The sequence below is a fragment of the Schistocerca nitens genome, chromosome 8, assembly GCF_023898315.1.
Source record: "Schistocerca nitens isolate TAMUIC-IGC-003100 chromosome 8, iqSchNite1.1, whole genome shotgun sequence".
In the NCBI taxonomy this organism is placed as follows: Eukaryota; Metazoa; Arthropoda; class Insecta; order Orthoptera; family Acrididae; genus Schistocerca; species Schistocerca nitens.
The window spans coordinates 217750332-217768565 of record NC_064621.1 but is presented as its reverse complement, the minus strand read 5'-3'; the positions used below and the strand labels follow the sequence as shown (position 1 = coordinate 217768565).

The 18234-nt window shown below is 39.0% G+C and overlaps 1 protein-coding gene and 1 pseudogene across 1 annotated transcript; one reads left to right on the top strand and one right to left on the bottom strand.

Moving 5' to 3' along the window:
• Window positions 1-2617: 2617 nt before the first annotated feature.
• LOC126198969 (60S ribosomal protein L27a) lies at window positions 2618-16498 on the top strand. The gene is made up of 5 exons (XM_049935626.1): window positions 2618-2709; window positions 3043-3106; window positions 9528-9625; window positions 14643-14795; window positions 16316-16498. The coding sequence occupies exons 1-5, from the start codon at window positions 2707-2709 to the stop codon at window positions 16442-16444; spliced, it is 447 nt and encodes a 148-aa protein (XP_049791583.1). The 5' UTR covers window positions 2618-2706; the 3' UTR covers window positions 16445-16498.
• A 614-nt stretch (window positions 16499-17112) lies between these two features.
• On the bottom strand, window positions 17113-17230 carry LOC126199751 (5S ribosomal RNA; annotated as a pseudogene).
• Window positions 17231-18234: the final 1004 nt, after the last annotated feature.

Here is an 18234-nt window from a genome sequence, read left to right as displayed (position 1 = left end):
CGTTCACCTTAGGCGAGTCACGTTCATACTGAGTTGTTTCCCGCGGATTCTCAGTGCCCCATATACAGACATTGTGACAGTTGACTTTCCCGTTAGTGTGGAAAGTTGCTTCATCACTAAACACAATCTTTGAAACGAAAGATTCATCTGTCTCCATTTGAGCAAGGATAAAATCACAGAAATCGATTCTTTTAATCTTATCAGCTGCAGACAGTGCTTGAACCAATTTCAGACGATAAGGTTTCATAACTAACCTTTTTCGTAGGACTCTCCATACAGTTCATTGTGGAATTTGCAGCTCTCTGCTAGCTCTGCGAGTCGATTTTCCTGGGCTGTGAACAAATACTTGCTGGATGCGTGCTACATTTTCATCACTCGTTCTCGGCCGTCCAGAACTTTTCCCTTTGCACAAACACCCATTCTCTGTAAACTTTTTATACCAACGTTTAATACACCAGCTATCAGGAGGTTTAACACCATACTTCGTTCGAAATGCACGCTGAACAACTGTCGTCGATTCACTTCTGCCGTACTCAATAACACAAAAAGCTTTCTGTTGAGCGGTCGCCATCTTAGCATCAACTGACGCTGACGCCTAGTCAACAGCGCCTCAAGCGAACAAATGTACAACTAAATGAAACTTTATAGCTCCCTTAATTCGCCGACAGATAGTGCTTAGCTCTGCCTTTTGTCGTTGCAGAGTTTTAAATTCCTAAAGTTGTGGTATTCTTTTTGAATCACCCTGTATATATATTTGCTCTGAAACATTCACATAAAAGATATAAACTTGTTGTCCCAACAGGAGATAAGGGTGAAGAATATTTTGTGCTACAGATGTGACTGAGTGAACTCTGGAAATTAGTACACTATCAAATTTTGTTATATTAAACAGTCGTAATAAGCCATCAATTTCAGAAAAATGGTACTTCACAGGTGTGCAATATAAGATATTTCAGGTTAAGTTACCTTCAGCTAGAAATAATCTGAAATAAAGGAGGACACTGAAAATAACTTGATATTCCAAGAAAGATAAAAACAGAGCAGTCCAGTTAGTCCTTCCACATGTTAAAACTGCATTGATTCATCAACTAGATTCCTGTTCTGCTTCTATAACATACATATACAGCTATCATTTTATGATAAATATGGATGTGCTTATGTAGATAATACTGATAATTGAGAAATGCAACAGCTATGTTATGTAGCTAAGGAGGCATCACCATGTATTTAAATACTAATTTTCTTGTTAATCTTCCTGTTTTAAACTTAGCTTGAATAAGCACAGATAGTTCCCATGCTTCAGTGAATAATTGTAGGTGGGAGACAATGTTGTTGCTCTGAAGCAGTAATGGGTCTGTAATCCTAATATTGTCACTAACAGGTTAAAGTTGTTCTGGCATTGCTGTGATGTTTACAAAAAGGTTCATTCCTAATAGAAAACAGATTAGAACAACATATTCTGCTATAGAAGTAATGTGGCTGAATGAAATTGGTCACTACCGTTTTCTCAAAACGTTCTGCTTCATGAAAAATCAGTGTTTTTTGTCCAAAACTGAAACAGCTGTTAACACAAATAGCACTCATAAGTGGTGCGGTTCTTTGATTTGGTTAAGTACATGAAGGCACTGTTAAATGAAATGAAATAGTTGTTTTCCCTACTGCAGGAACTGTGACACACACCCGTTAAGTAAGACTATTTTGGCACGAATCGTCATTTTAATGTGCCTTACTTACATAAATAACACCACAAATTCGCGAAGTATCGAAATAAAATACATACTACTACAAATAAACATTATTATTTCAGAAAACAGAGAAATAGTCTCACGTGTCCGTCATATGGTCCAGTTTCTCGGGTACAAAATCGAAAAAGTGAAGTAAGGCTTGGTATAATAAGTGAAATCTGAATATAAATTAGGAATTGGAGTCGTCTTACCATTTTCTCCTTCCTCATTATTATGAATAGTTCAGATATAATTTCGTCATTGCTGCTGAAACTGCATCTTCCACTATTCCTGCCATATTAAAAACTTATTCTCTTGTCAAGTTCGGCAACTGGCCAAACATCGCCGGTTAAGCTATCCCGCTTTTATTCACCGGTTAAGCGTTATTAAGGGTTCGTACAGCGCATTACTCGCGCTATTCCGGGAATAGAGTCTGTCCGGCTGCAATGTAACTGCAGGATGCCACAAGCTGTGGCGACACTTTTGTTACGTGTGTGAACCCCGCTTAAGGGCTTTTAATCACCTCGTCAAGTTTGCCCAGTGAGTCCATCCAAGGTTGCCTTTCGTTCGTGATCCATCTTGCCTATCCGTTAAGGTCCACCGAGCGAGGTGGCGCAGTGGTTAGCACACTGGACTCGCATTCGGGAGGACGACGGTTCAATCCCGTCTCCGGCCATCCTGATTTAGGTTTTCTGTGATTTCCCTAAATCGTTTCAAGCAAATGCCGGGATGGTTCCTTTGAAAGGGCCCGGCCGATTACCTTCCCACTCCTTCCCTAACCCGAGCTTGCGCTCCGTCTCTAATGACCTCGTTGTCGACGGGACGTTAAACACTAACCACCACCACCACCGTTGAGGTCCAGTGTGAGTCGATCTCGTCTTGCTTCAGTAGTGCTTCAGTGAGATCTCTGACAGCTAGAGTAGTACCTTTGGTACGTGTAATATCGGGCTGTTCCTTTGCATCCTGCAAGAGACACGTGAACATGGTAAGTTTGGAATTTGTTCAGCCGCTATGATATCTGTAAACTAATTATCAATCTTTATAATAGGCAGTGTTACGAATGGTTGTTAGGAGCATATTAAAACTTACCCCCATAATGTGAACGGTATTTCGGTCCTGAAGATTATATTTAAGTAGTGTGTGATAATGGATTTGTTGAATTGTGCATTACACCTGCACAAGATGTTGAGAAATGATGAATTCAGCGAACGGGCGGACTGAATGTATTTGTGTAGAGTGTTCGCAACTGATAAATTTTAGTACGTGTAGCTAATTTTTTTCTTTGTGCATAGAAGATTATTTTTTTTCCTCTTTCCAGTCTACACACAAGAAGAAGACGAGGAAGCTGAGAGGTCATGTGAGTCACGGACATGGACGAATAGGTAATTTCTTGTCGCACATTTTTTATCATTATCTAGCATTTTACGTGTTGTTGTTTGGAGTAATGTATTACAGTCATGTAATATATGTATCTCACCAGTTCAATGAATGTCATTTGTTTCGGCTGCAGAGAGAGTCGTATTTGTTGTACTTTCAAATGGTACTTGTTTTACGCTTTTTTGAAGTAAACACTATGTAGGCATATGTAAACGTTTAAGTTAAAATTGTCGCTTTCTAATTTATCCTAAAATGTGTTACAAGTATGTTTGAAATTATTTTCTAAGTAATGGTAGAGTAGCCAGATGTCTCCTAGTTCGTTTTAGTTGGGTCGTGATTACGATGGTATTGGTTTAAACATCCCATGTCAACAGCATGTATGTAAAGTTGCCTGAACGTTACGCTGCAGTGGCTTGTGAAGTGATATCACCACCACCATTGTTAGTGTTACAGACACATATGCAGCTGAGAAACTTTGATTTCAGTGTTACTTATTTCTTTAACTGCCCCCTTCCTGCCCACACCAAAAATTAGCCCTGTGTATTTTAGACTTTTGATGAATGTGGGTAGGACAGCTTAACTACTAGATTTTGTTGTTAGTGTTGTCTAGTTCTTCTCTTAGTGGAAAAAGTGTGCCACACTGTGTTACAAAGATGTATCACTGCCTTTCATTTTCCACCATATCTTTGAGATTCATCTGCTGTGGTACTGGATCCTCAGATTTGTTCCGTATGTCATATTTTAATGTATTTTGGAGTTTATACTAGTTTCATGTGTCTCTGAAAACCAGTCACAAAGTACTGTATTCGGTCAGCAGCTTTCACCTGTGACATAAGAATGTATAGTTTGAGTGTGTTGTGTTTGTAGATGTCGTCTTGTTGGGGTTGGTGGTGTCTTCTGGTGGTGTGTTGGGTTAATTTGGGAGTCTGTGCTTGAAGTGTGTATTTATCGGTTGTGACTGTTATACAAGTATGTAAATTAGTTTCATTGAGTTAAGAATTAAGTTTCCTTTGTGTTTGTTATTGCGGTGTTTGATGTTATTGCTTTGCTGTTTGTCGGGCAGTAAGTTGTTTAATTCAATTTGTGGCTTCTTTTGTTAGGTATGGATATGACTTCTAAGTTCAATAGTGTGCGTCTGCGGGCCGAAATGGGGGATGATATGTCCGTCAACTTTCTGCAACTTTTTGGGCTTGTGGCTGAGATAGTGAAATGCAGTGTATGCAAGCTGAATATAAGAGTTGGGGGTTTGTTTTGGTTTTGCTTTTGCTTTGTGTGTGTGTGTGTGTGTGTGTGTGTTGGTATTGTGAGCTGCTGCTGCTGTCCTGTGTAGGTCGAGGGACTTGTAAGATTCCAGTGTGTCGTCGTAGCTCTGTGTGTTTTGGTATCGTGAGCTGCTGTTGACCAAATAGGTCAAGGGAAGTGCCAGATTGCAATTTTTGTTGTTTTTTTGTTTTGTGATATCAATAGTTGCGGTGTGATTATAATTTTATGAGTAGGCTAGTTGGTTTTTATTTTGTGGTACAACATTTGTGGTTGAGCTGTGTAGATAAAGGGAAGTGACGGATTCCTGTCTATATTGTAATTGTAACGGAATTTTGGAATTTTTTGGTGTTTTTGTCGTCACGGATCGTGGTGTGTTTGTATGTGTTTATATTTTTGGTGGGTGATGTGTTTATTGATTTTATATGGATTTTCGTGTTAGTTGTCGTGTTTACGTAATATCATAGGTGCCATATTGGAGACGTTGAGAATGGTTGTTTCAACCATATTGGTGATGTCAAAACAGTCGGGTGGAATCAGACGCTTGTGTAATCTCCTGTATTCAGATACAATAGATTACTTGTTTGTACTGTAGTGCTAAAATTGCTTCTGGTAGAACTGCTAAGTTTGTCATAGTTTTCATGCATGTGCTCGTATGGTTTATTTTGACTCTTTGACAGGGTCATATACAGGGTGTTACCAAGAGTGGTCAGGATTATTTATTTGGCAGTCACTTGTAATTAAGTATTACAGTTTGTAGTGGGAGTCGGCCCAAACAAATACTGCTCATCACATCTTTCATGCGATGACCAGTGTCATTAGAAAGTTTTTGTTTGTTTCCCAGTATAAAGAAAATTATGTGGTTTAATGGCCCCAAACTGCTTTATACAGTTTCCATGGTAATCAGTGTCTATTAACAGGGACAGTAAAACATGAAAAATAACAAGCACTCCATCAGTGACAGTACCAGAGTGAGTGTTGATAATCTCGCTATTTAGTGCCCTAAGCCACCAATTAGCAGAAGTGCCCTCATGCATGCTGGCTGCTACAGCCATACAGCAGTGCTGCTGAGTCACTTCTGGAGTACTGGTTATTCTTAGTGTTTTATTGTTCCTGTCCATACTTCATAATAAAAAAATGTTGCACTAGACTAATTTGGGGCGGGGATGTTCTTTTGAATGAGCATTAAAAAATTCCCTTAATCGTTTTGTTCGTAATGGGGAAACGCTGCTTTCAGTTGACACTGGTCGTTGCATGAGATGTGATGAGTCGTATTTGGGCTGACACCAGTTAAATACCGCAAAAACTAAATATTTGCGGAAGTAAAGTGCCTGATGCCTTGAGAGGGACACATGGTAAATAATGTTTGAAAAGGCTTTTGCTCTCTTGTAAAGTTTTTATTGCTGTGCTCCATTAATGTTCACTGAAATACTGTAGTTAGAACGCTGTGTACAATAGTGCAGCGATGGTATTGACGTTTCGTTTACCATTGGTAATTATTTTGTCATGTGTAGTCAATCTGGTGATAGTATAGTCAATGAGTCTCTTAATTATGAATTTCAGCAGGAGATACAACATACTGTGGTTTATGGCTTAAAGTGCTCAAAATTGATGGTTACTGCTGTGGTAGTTGTGGATTGTAAGGCGGGTTAGCCCCACTAGTTTTTCATGTTTATTGGGTATCTGTTTCTTGAAATTAACATTTCCGGGAATATTTCTTCATACTCAAATGTTATAGTTTGGATCATCTTACATGGGTTGGAAGTTCCTGTCCTCTTTTTTCCCACGTTTGCAGATTTGAGCTTTTAAAGTCTGCCTTGAAAAAAGTTACCATATTTACTCGAATCTAAGCCACACTTTTTTTCCGGTTTTTGTAATCCTAAAAACTGCTTGCGGCTTAGAATTGAGTGCAAAGTAAGTGGAAGTTCTGGAAAATGTTGATAGGTGCCGCCACAACTAACTTCTGCCGTCGAATATATGTAGCACTATACAGGCATGCTTAGCAGGCACGAAGATAAATACTAGCGCCAAAACCTCTGCGTCAGTAAATAAATTAAAAAAAAAAGGTGGAAGACGAGCTTTTTTCCTCCGCCCCGATTTCGACAACTGCATTTTAATACGTTATCCAACGAAGTAAATACAAATTCCGTATTGTTCATCTTCGAATGTAGCAGCTTTTCAATGTACGACGAAAATCCGACTGGCAAGACTGTTTGGGATGTTTGTCAATACGGCCAACTCTACCTTCTGAATTTTTTCCTACCTGTGACGAGATGGTTGCTAATAGGAGCTTTCATGAATTGTGAATCACATGCAGTATTCTCTTCACCATAAGAATAATACGAATGTAAACATTTTGCCATGTACAAAATTAAGGCTTTTGTGGCCACTTGTTGACAAACTGCCTATTGGCTTCTGTCTCGGGTTCTTCGGCCGACGTTCATCTAATGATTTTTCTGATGTTTCGCCAGCACGAGTGGCTGGCATTGTCAAAGCTTCACCCTCCATTGCCGGTGGTGAACTGGAGCCGAGCTCGCGGGCGCAGACTATATGTACCTGGCGCGCCAATGTCGGAGGGCTTCTCCGCGGTCATTTCCGGTGCGGTACTGCAGCGAACGACCGTCGCAGGTAGCAAGAGGAGAACTGCACCGGAAATGACCGCGGAGAAGCCCTCGGACATTGGCGCGCCAGGTACATATAGTCTGCGCCCGCGAGCTCGGCTCTAGTTCACCACCGGCAATGGAGGGTGAAGCTTTGACAATGCCAGCCACTCGTGCTGGTGAAACGTCAGAAAAATCATTAGATGAACGTCGGCCGAAGAACCCGAGACAGAAGCCAATGGGCAGTTTGTCATTTTGCCATGTATTCCTTCATATTTCCTGCTATTTCATTTAAATCCTGTCTGCCTAATAAACTACGGAACTAGAGTGAGACAACAGCAAACGCGGAAGAATATACAAATCATGTCATGTTTGTATTCGTATTGTTCTTATGCAGAATAGTGATACAGTCAGAAATGAAGCTCAGCAACTGACTATATTTTTAAATCTAAGATGACTAATTTCTGTGTAAAATGTAATGTACTAAAGAGGTGTCTGGAAAGATTTTCAAACAGAGAAAAATTTTCGCTGAACTTTCATTCAGACCATCTGTGATACGCAGTCTATTATTTGGTTCTTGTTGATCATTATCAAAGAAAGCAGCAGTGTAAGTAACAACAAATGGCAGTCTCTTGCCATAGTTTCGCTAATGAGAGAATTCCTTTTTTTTACAATAATGCATTTTGAGCTTAGTGACGGAAACACCTATAACAAAGAGAACGGCACTTATCAGATCAAAGAAAAATAAGCAATCAATTCAAACCAGGCGAAGCACATGAAAAAGGCAGTGTACCTGTATAAATACGGACGGAGCGCCTGACGCATAGCAATGACCACGTGGTAAAGCTTAAATGCTAAGCTTACCACACGAATCAAACTACTGTAGCTGTATCGTCGTTCATTTGAACTAAATTGTCTCTCATATTACAATGGACCAACTTTGTTTTGGTTTGGAGGTGAAGTCTAAAATGTTGCTCTCCCCCCTTGAATTTAGTCTCATTTTTCGGGTGCGGCCTAGATTCGAGTAAATACAGTAGTTTGGTTGTGAGTTGGAGGAGCCAACTACTGGCTGGATGAAAACTGGGTATAATGACAGTGATGTGCGCTCCTTTCAAGAACTTTGTGGCATATTTTCAGGATGTCGAGATTTCAGAGATGGTTGTTAGGCATGGACCTCAGAGTACAGTTCAAATTTAATGGAATATTGTTTTGTGAGCGCATGTTCCATTATGCCACAACATAATTGCATACATCTGACATCAAAAAATTTATGAAGCACTCTTTCTCATTGGTTCTGCCTTGTCATCCAGCTTGTGGTTCATTGTTTTCACTTCCCTGAGTGAACTAAACAAACAGTTACCATTTGCACCATGCAGTGGAAAAGGTGTTGTCTCCATATGTACACTTTTACTGCAAAATGTTATTGGTCATTGTTGAATTTACTTTTTATGCCATATAACTTGGTGGGCAAGCTGGAAGAAAAATAAAGCATATCTGCTTGCTGAAGTGTGCTTTACCTAATGTAAGAGTTGGCGGTAATCATTTCAGTATACTTTTAACTGTTCAGGCATAAAGTTCAATTTTGTGGCTCAATGATCTTTGTTCAATTTTTCAAAATTGGGAAAATATGAAGGTTGGAACTTTAACAGTAGCAACTATTTATTTACAGCTTGTACAAAAATATACATGTTTCAAAGTTTCGCTGACCTTCAAAGTAGTCAAGCAATGTGTATAACCCTGTTGCCAGTGATGTGGAAGTCATAGGATACTCTAAGCAGTGCCAGTTGTGTTGACTGTTCGAGCGGCACAGCCTATTGCGTGACGACTTTGTAGCAGTTCTGAAGCGAATGCCGTGAAGTGTATCCTTCTATTTAGAAATAGAGTTGAACTCATGAGGAGGGCTTAAGTCGGGAGTGCAGTAGGTGGTGTAGCACTTAGTAGCCCCATCAGTAACACAAATCAGTAACAGCTTGCACTGTATGTGCTTGAGCAATGTCCTGCAAACTGGTGGTCGGATCCTGCATAAAGTGTCGTCACTTCTGTCTCTAAGCTGGTTGTAGGTTGAGTTCTAAAAATGAATGGCATAGAGACAGAAGTGATGACTCTTTCTGCAGGACCTGACCACCATTTTGCAGGACAATGCTCAAGCACATACAGTGCAAGCTGTTACTGATTTGTTTGACTGATGGGGCTGCTAAGTGGAATACCATCTACTGCACCCTCCTGACTTAAGCCCTCATGAGTTCAACTCGATTTCTAAACTGAAGGAAACACTTTATGGCATTCACTTCAGAACTGCTAAAAATTCATTGGGCAATAGACAGCGCCGCTCAGTCAACACAACTGGCGCTGCTAAGAGTATCCTAAGACATCCACATCACTGGCACTGGGGTTATACACAGTGCTGGTGACTACTTTGAAGGTCAGCAAAGCTTTGAAACACGTGTCTATTTTGTACGAGCTGTAAATATTAAAGTTCCAACCCTCGTATATTCTTTCTGTGGATTGTGTGCTTGATCATCTGTAGTTGTATGCGGATGATATAATTTTTAATCCTTATTTACAGGAAAGCACAGGAAACATCCTGGTGGAAGAGGTAATGCTGGTGGTATGCATCACCATCGCATCAATTTTGACAAGTATCACCCTGGCTACTTTGGTAAGGTGAGGTTTCTGACTTTCTACACGCTTATTTCCGATTGATCTGGAATGATGATTAAACAACCGGCGAACTGAGTTTAATGATGAGGTTCCGCTTCTGACCAGATGTTTAGAACTCAAAGGGTTGTAGCATTTACTTGCATGCAGCATTTCGCCTATGTTCCTTTAATAATCCAGTGTGTGCTGAAAAATTTTGTTTAAACATTATTTTAATAACTGTTGAAACTTCTTGAGTGTTTGCATCCATATTTTACCTCTTCGGAACTTCGGCTGCTTCCTTGTTACGCATGGATAGATAGTGGAAATACATTTGGCTCTTTTTTTCTGTTTTTTGGATATAAAATAGTTGAAAGTGAGTGGTTTAAATTTTCATAATATGTTGGTGTTTTTATTGAAACTTCATGAAATATTTCAGTACATACTGTAACTCAAAAGTGCTGCACATTGCATTTTGTATTTTGCTTGATAGTTGTATTTAGCACTTTATCAAAATGGAAAATTACTTTTGTTCCGTAGCTGTTTCCATTATACTTTTCATAATAGATCCCTTGCTTCAGGCTAATACTTCTATCACACGAGATTCTCTTCATGTCAAATGCACATTTTCTTTTTATAAGAATTCACTATGAAATCAAATGGCATTGAAATATACTTATGGAAATAGGATAATAGGGTCTGTGTCGTTACATTAGTAGTAAGAGGGCTTACACGAATGAAGAGGAAGAAATTGTTGTTACTGGATGAATTTGTGCAATATACCTTATGGAGCATGGAGCCAATGACATGTAGTACAAGCTTCTGAAATACATTTTATTGTGGAGGAAAAACTGATGGTGCTCATCAGTTATCCTGCCTTCGGGAATCTCACAACTGGTGCATGTTCTCACAGTGCAGTGTTTTGAGTGATGGCACATGGACCAGTAAGTTTTATTGTCCCTTTTAGCACAACAGTATTATTGGCGTCTGATACTGGGTTTGCAGTGTATTTTTGGGTAGTAGGTTGTCAGAAAATCTGATAGAATTAGGCTCTTGTCATAGAAAATGAAAGTTTCAAGCAAATTATAGCAGCAAAATAATTGAATATGCTGAATGAAATAATTAAGAATGTATAGTTACTGTGAAAACTTGGGCTGGGAATGGTTGCAAACAATTGCCTTTACAAATGTCTGCTTGTGTCTGTGTATGTGCGGATCGATGTGTGTGTGTGTGTGTGTGTGTGTGTGTGTGTGTGTGTGTGTGTGTGTGTACCTGTCCTTTTTTCCAAGGTAAGTCTTTCCGCTCCCGGGATTGGAATGACTCCTTACCCTCTCCCCTAAAACCCACATCCTTTCGTCTTTCCCTCTCCTCCCCTCTTTCCTGACGAGGCAACCGTTGGTTGCGAAAGCTAGAATTTTGTGTGTGTGTTTGTGTGTCTGTGTGTTTGGTAAGTCACATCATCTTTGTTTTTAGATATAAGAAAACTACTTGTTAGATGAGGAAAGGCAACAGCTTATCTATATCTATGGCATATACACGTAATAATTATGTAGCTGCCACTCTTTCTAATGAAAATTCTTATTTAAAGTGTGAAAGAAAAATAATGGTGGTAGAAATTATGGCCCAAGGAAATGCAAAGTTATTACATTTAACTATGCAGACAAAGAAAATGCCCTCAAGTAGGAAAAGTCCTTATTTTTCTTAAAAAGAAAGTCTAGTGAAACTAATAACACCAGACTACTTAACCTCTTCTCAGTAATATAATTTACATTCACTGAAATACAGGTTATTTTAAACGATGAAGCAATTTTCATAACTTCATATTTATTAAAGTACAAATTCAAAATGAACAAGCTTTATACCAATGGAAAGAGGAAGTTTCAAAGTTTTTTCATAATTTTTGACATCAGTTTAATAATTTGCAATTAATTAGTTTATAATAATTAATTGATAATAATAAATTTTCAATGTGGCAACTGTTGGTTCCATGGCAAACATCGACATAGTAGCCAAACGTCCCAGACGTGCGCAAGCGTCTCTGCTCTTACTGAGTGCACGGCAGCAGTGATTCGGTTCTGCAGATCGTTCAGAGTGGTTGATAGAGATGGGACATAAATGGTTTCCTTCACATAACCACATAAGAAATAGTTACAGTGTGAGAGATCAGATCTTGGTGGCCAGAAGTGCAGAGCTGGGTCTTCAAATCCCCTTTGACGAATCTAGTGCTGAGGAAGGGAGTCGTTCAAAAAGCCTTGTACAACATGTTGCCAATGGGGTGGAGTTCCATCCTGTTGGAAAAGGAAGTCCTGGGAATCTTCCATAACTTGAGGAACAGCCATTCTTCTAACATGTCCAGGTATGAAATTCCTGTTAGTTCTTTCCGCAAAGAAAAATGGTCCCTAAACCTTTGTACAGGATACGGCACAGAACAAGTTGATCTTCGGTGTGTCTCTTTCTTGTTGCAATGGTGAATGTGGATTTTCCAAACCTCCTATGCCTACATTGTGTATTGACTTTTCCACAAAGGTGGAACTTCACTTCATCGCTAAAAATTACATGCTGTAGAAATGCGTCATCCTCCATCTTTTCTAGCACATGACCATAAAATGTGAGATGCTTCTCTTCGTCATTGGGGTTGAGAGCCTACACAAGTTATAACAGTAGAGCTGGTACAGCAAACACCATCTCAGAACTTTCCATACAGCTGGTTTGGGTACTCAACGTTATTGACTGGCTCTGTTGGTAGACTTACTGAGACCGTGCACAAAACTTTCTTGAATCCATCGGACATCCTCTGACACAAGCAGTCGGCCTGTGCTTTTTCCTTTGGTCACACTCAAGACTGTTTAAATTGCTTATACCAAAGGCTAATGCTTTTGTGAATTGGTGGTTGAATACTGAATTTGGTATGAAATGCCCGCTGCACTGCAATTTGTGACTCACTTTTCGTGAACTCAAGAATGCAGAAAACCTTATGCTCCAGTCGTCTCACTCACAGCTGACAATGAAATGGAATGACGGCTCTATTGCTGCGCAAACATTACCACCCGCTTCACAAACCATCACCACTTTCCTGCTGCTGCCTACCAAAACTTTGAAAGTTCCTCTTTTCATTAGTATAAATAATGTTGAATTTGGATTTGTGTTTTTTAATACATACAAATTTTTGAAATTTGATTCGTCACTTAGAATACCCATGTATATTGCTACAGCATTATCAGGATTGCCACAGGTTCTGGAAATAGAGTAATATCAGAGAATTTCCAAACACACCAGGGAAATATCAGAAATTTGAAAATCAAAACACTGGAAAATGTCTCATTAGATGAAATGGTTTGTTTACTGAAATGTCATGCATCATTGCTGGCTGGGTGCAGCTGAGTTCGTGTGTTGCTTCCCTACTCCCTCAATCTTATTGCTTCTCCCCTTCCTAACACTCCCCTCAGTTTGCAGTCAGTGCAGACACCACTTGTTGCCACTAGCCTAACAGCTGCTGACCAGAGGGAGGGAGGCTTGAGGTGTGGTTTGTTTGGATCTTATTCTGAGAGACTATAGGCACAGCATCCAGAGACGGTCATGTGTGCATGAGTTGTCAGTGATTGTGTGAATGTGTTCGCGCTTTAGTTTCCCGACATGCTATGGCTGAAAATTTGGTTGTGAGTGTGATTGTCTATTCTACATGCCCTTATTATTGATTCTCAGAGTATTTGAAAAAGTTATCTGTTGCATTGAGTGACCACTGTGGTCTGATTTGATCAACATGCTGTCTGTGGCTCATGAATAGTTGGCCAAATGAGTGGATTTCCACAATGGACCAAAACAAGAGGCCGTTTCTGCAGGTATCTGTAATGTACTGAGCATGCCGATCTGAAGCACATTCGGGTTCCACTAATGTGCAGGGCCTGCCCATCGAATCTAGTCTCACTGATCTGCCCGGAGGTTGGGTCTGTTTGTGTGCGCTGTAATGCAGCATATTTTCATGGTTTATCCATGGACCCAGGACTGCGATGCTCCTCAATGGGCCAGTTCAGGAATTGTGACTGTCTCACTGCAAGTGAATGGCACAGTGTAGAATTTTGTTATAGTACATTTTGGCACTTCAAAAGTAGTTTAAATGTTGACATATGGACGATAAGAAAAAGAAAATTGTCAGTCACTGGTGGTTTGTATGCTGTGTATACTCAAATTTCTCGAAAGAAAAACCACACAATACCTGTAAAATAGTAGATAAAACACAGTGGGTAATAACTCACGATAACATAGTAGAACCAACTTTTTATTGGCCACCTACAGTGTTAGTTTACACAATTCTTCCCCACCTTACACACCTTATTTCAAGAGGCCTACTTTTTTCTGAGGTTATTTCTGAAATCAGTGAAGGTATTTTAAATCTGTCTTGTAACTCCAAGGAAAGGCATATTTTTGTCATGAAATGTCTCATTTTATTGAAATAAAATATCAGTGGTCTTAAAGAAACACTCATACCATTTGGCTTGCTTTCTTCATCTAGAAACAGTTCATTACAAAAGATGTTAATGTTAGTCCTTGATAGTTTTGTTTGCATCAGGAAACGTCATCTGCTTGAAAGTTTTTAGATATTTCCTAGTTTGCATTACTATTTTTTGTACCATAGCTGCAAAGGCAGATACTCATCTTACATCTTAACTTACCCTTGAGATCTCAAAATTCGTAAGGAAAAAATGCTAAAACTTTTCTGGAAATCAGGGAATTTCACTTGGGAAATCTTGGGGACAACAGATTGTTATATGCAAAGCACCATTCACTTGGTTGTGATGGGATGTATCATGTCCTTGAACTGTAGACAGAGCTGTAATACATCTGTCTGCAACAGATATTATTAAAATGGTTTTGTAATTTCCACTTAATGACTGTTCATTTTTTTAATGTTCTCACATCAGTTTGTTAAAATAGTTGCACTCGACATTCTTATAACATTGGAATAATACTGTATTTTTCAGATTATGCTGTATATTATGTAATTTTTTGGTTGTAGAGTGTGGTTTCAGTGCTCATTTTCTTTCAGCTTGGTATGCGCAACTACCACTTGAGACGCAATACGAAGTGGTGTCCCACAATCAACCTTGACAAATTATGGACCCTTGTCACGGAACAGACAAGGCAAAAGTATAAGGACAATACTGAGGGGAAAGCACCAGTAATTGATGTTGTGAAAGCTGTAAGTAGAAAATTTAAATAATTATTTGTATGGTTGGTGTAAGTTCCCCATTCCTTGTCTGTATAACATTTGTAAACAAGATTAGTGTGCAACATGACACCATACTCCAATCAAATACTGAGAAATGCTACATGAGGGGCTGTGCCAAGCTTTCTGTAAGCTTTCTGAAGGTCATTGCATGTGTTCAGCACAGCATCAAAATGCACAATGTCTGCTCTTGACAGTGTAATTTATGCATGGAGCTGGAATAATAACTGATGTAAACAGTTTATTACATAAAAACATTTACACAAACTGTATACATACAGAAAAATACACACATTTGTTGATTGTGAATGGTCATTTGCATATTTCTTTCCTGTTCAAAATGCTAGTTCATATTTTTGTGGTGCTGACAGTTCCATTCATATAACTTATCAGTGTTTCATGTTCTGTGTGTTTGGTGATATTTCCCTACATGTAAGTTTTCAAACTTTTCGAATCTTCCATGTCATAGCTCGTAGTAAAAAGCACTTGTGTGACCTTAACACGATTCCATGAAATAAGGGAAGCAAAAAATATTGGTTGGATACAAAAAAGTAAAAATTGTGGGAAAGGTTTGCCTTGTTGGCAGACAACACAAATGGTGTATCTTAAGAAGGCAGAACCACTTGATTGATCTACTATCAATATGAAGAGATTCTTCCAAAAAATTCATTTCAGGTGTTTCATTCACTGAACAGTTCATATGAAAGTTGTCATTGTACATTGGTTTGGCACATGACATGACATTCAGAATGAATACTGAAGTTTCCATCAGTCAGGTGACACAATGGCATCATCGCATTGAATAACACAAGATATTGTGAAATGAAAAAAGTGTTCAGATTTTGACTGTATAAGTGTGTTTTGAATGAATTGTGTGCTAGAGGCACTATATTTGGAACATTTATACAACTTTATTGTTCTGGATGTTTATTGAAATGAAGCCTACCAAGTTACACAATGTATATCTGTTGGGGATGTTTCAGTTGCTAATATCTTAATAATAGCTGTGGCAGTTTACATTACTGTTAATTGTCAATATTATTTCTCGCCTTGAAGTAGATGGAAGAAATGTATTACCTCAACTGCTGATTGTGGAGATTTGTGGCATTTTTCAGTTTAGATATGAATTTTAAAGTGTTAGCTATTGTCTAGGGACTGTTCATAGTTCTGATAAAGGCAATTGGTGTCAATGTGTGGTCTGCAGTTTTTCAAAAAAAAAAAAAAATTATTGGTGCTAACTGGGCATTTTAATTAAATTTTGTGTGTGAATTATGTGCACATCAGTAGGCGAGTACTGCTTTAAAGTATTAAGAGTAATATCAGAAGTTTAGGAGTAAAAAATACAGAATGTGCACAATTATTTCTGACTTTTCTTTCAAAAATAATTTGAATAAAACAGAATTGTCCAGTCTTTTGTATTACATGTGTTTCTATAATATGAGCAAGTTTTTCTGAAAATTTATAGCTCTCATGATGCACTTACTGTGTTGCAGGGTTACTACAAAGTATTGGGTAAGGGTCGCCTACCGAAACAGCCTGTGATCGTGAAAGCGAAATTCTTCTCCAAACAGGCTGAGGATAAAATAAAAGAAATCGGTGGCTGTTGTGTTCTTACTGCGTAATGCAGATGTGGTGTAAGAAAGTTTTTTCTTAATAAATATATCAACCATCTCCAGTACTGGTGTTTTTTTGAAAAAGTGCTTACTTTTTGTATGTTCCTGTCTCCTAATGAATATATTCAACAGAAACCAATTTTAGAATATTTGCTGTCTAATATTAGCCCTTTTGCAGTGGTATTTACATCATTGGTATTAATATTCTCACAACAGTTTTTCCAATAATTATGAGTACCATGTTTGGCTTGAGATAAACAGTGAACAATTGATTAATAGTATCAATAGTTACTGGAGCCCTTATAGGTACTCGCCTTCAGAGCTGACGTAGAGTTCAGCAGGAATTTGTCACCTGTCCTTGTTACTCTTCTGATATAAACAGTAAGTTTCATTCATAGTAAAATTTCCTATATTACAAAATGTAAAATCAATAAGGGAATTGTTTGTAAGGGCTTTACAGGAAGTTGTCTTCTGTGCCGTACATATAAAGTCAGTCTTCAGGCCACGAGTGACCTACCGGGACCATCCGACTGCCGTGGAGGATGCGAGTAGGAGGGGCGTTGGGGGTCAGCACACTGCTCTCCCGGTCGTTATAATGGTATTCTTGACTGAAGCCGCTACTATTCTGTGGAGTAGCTACACAATTGGCATAATGAGGCTGAGTGCACCCCGAAAAATGGCAACAGCGCATGGCAGCCTGGATGGTCACCCATCCAAGTGCTGACCACGCCCGACAGTGCTTAACTTCGGTGATCTCACGGGAACTGGTGTATCCACTGCAGCAAGGCCGTTGCCGTGCTGTTCATACATATAAGCAAATATATTGCCTGATATCAGTTCCTAGTTACATGCAACTTTATTCATTACATGCTGTAAAATTTTTGTATTGAAGAATGAATGTTGCAGCTAATATTTCAGGAATTAGAGATTATATAAATTATGACAATACAAATGGAGAATGATTACCAAAATTGTGTAACATGATAGAAAACAGTTCGTGTGCACACTTGAATGTAAGAGGCATATCATTTCCTCATTTTTGGATGGCTTCTATAGTTAAGGGGAGTTCTAATATTGCAACATGGCACAAAAATCAGATTTTCAGTTTTTAATACTACAGACTAATTTGGAATTTTGTGCTGAAAATGGTCCAAAATATGTTACATTGTAATTACAGGGTTGCCACAGGTTCTGGAAATCAGGGAAATTTGAAAAAAAATGGAAAAATCTCGTTTGTCTCTGTAGGTGAAATGGTTTGTTTACTGAGGTGAGATGTCGTACATAGTCGCTGGCTGGGCGCAGCTGAGCATGTGTGCCGCTTCCCTACTCCCTGATTACTACTGCTTCTCTCCTTCCTGCCACTCCCCTCAGCTTGCAGTCAGTGCTGCCACCACTTCTTGCTGCTAGCCTGGCAGTTGCTGACGAGGGGCAGGGAGTTATAGAGTAATTTGTTTGGATCTGATTTTCCGAGACTAGACAGCGGTCGTGTGTGTGTGTGTGTGTGTGTGTGTGTGTGTGTGTGTGTGTGTGTGTGTGTGTGTGTGTGTGTGTGTGTGTAATTCCAATTGTGAATGTGGATCTTGGGTTATTTCCGTTTATTCCCCCAAACCACCTTCCACTTTACGAGGTGACTTACTTGGAATTTGCAGCCACTCTTCTTTACTGGATAGCCGGCTGCTGGAATCCCTTAACTTCTACTCTGCTGAATAATGCTAGGCAAAGGAATTTTTACTCTCTTTCTACTTATGAAATAAGTAGACATACAAACTTTGCTTTTCGTCAATTAATGATGTATTTGA

Excerpts from the sequence above, each read along its gene's own strand:
- LOC126198969 (XM_049935626.1), top strand. Across the intron at positions 3,107-9,527 it reads TCACGGACATGGACGAATAG|GAAAGCACAGGAAACATCCT; the intron begins GTAATTTCTTGT and ends CCTTATTTACAG. Across the intron at positions 14,796-16,315 it reads TAATTGATGTTGTGAAAGCT|GGTTACTACAAAGTATTGGG; the intron begins GTAAGTAGAAAA and ends ACTGTGTTGCAG.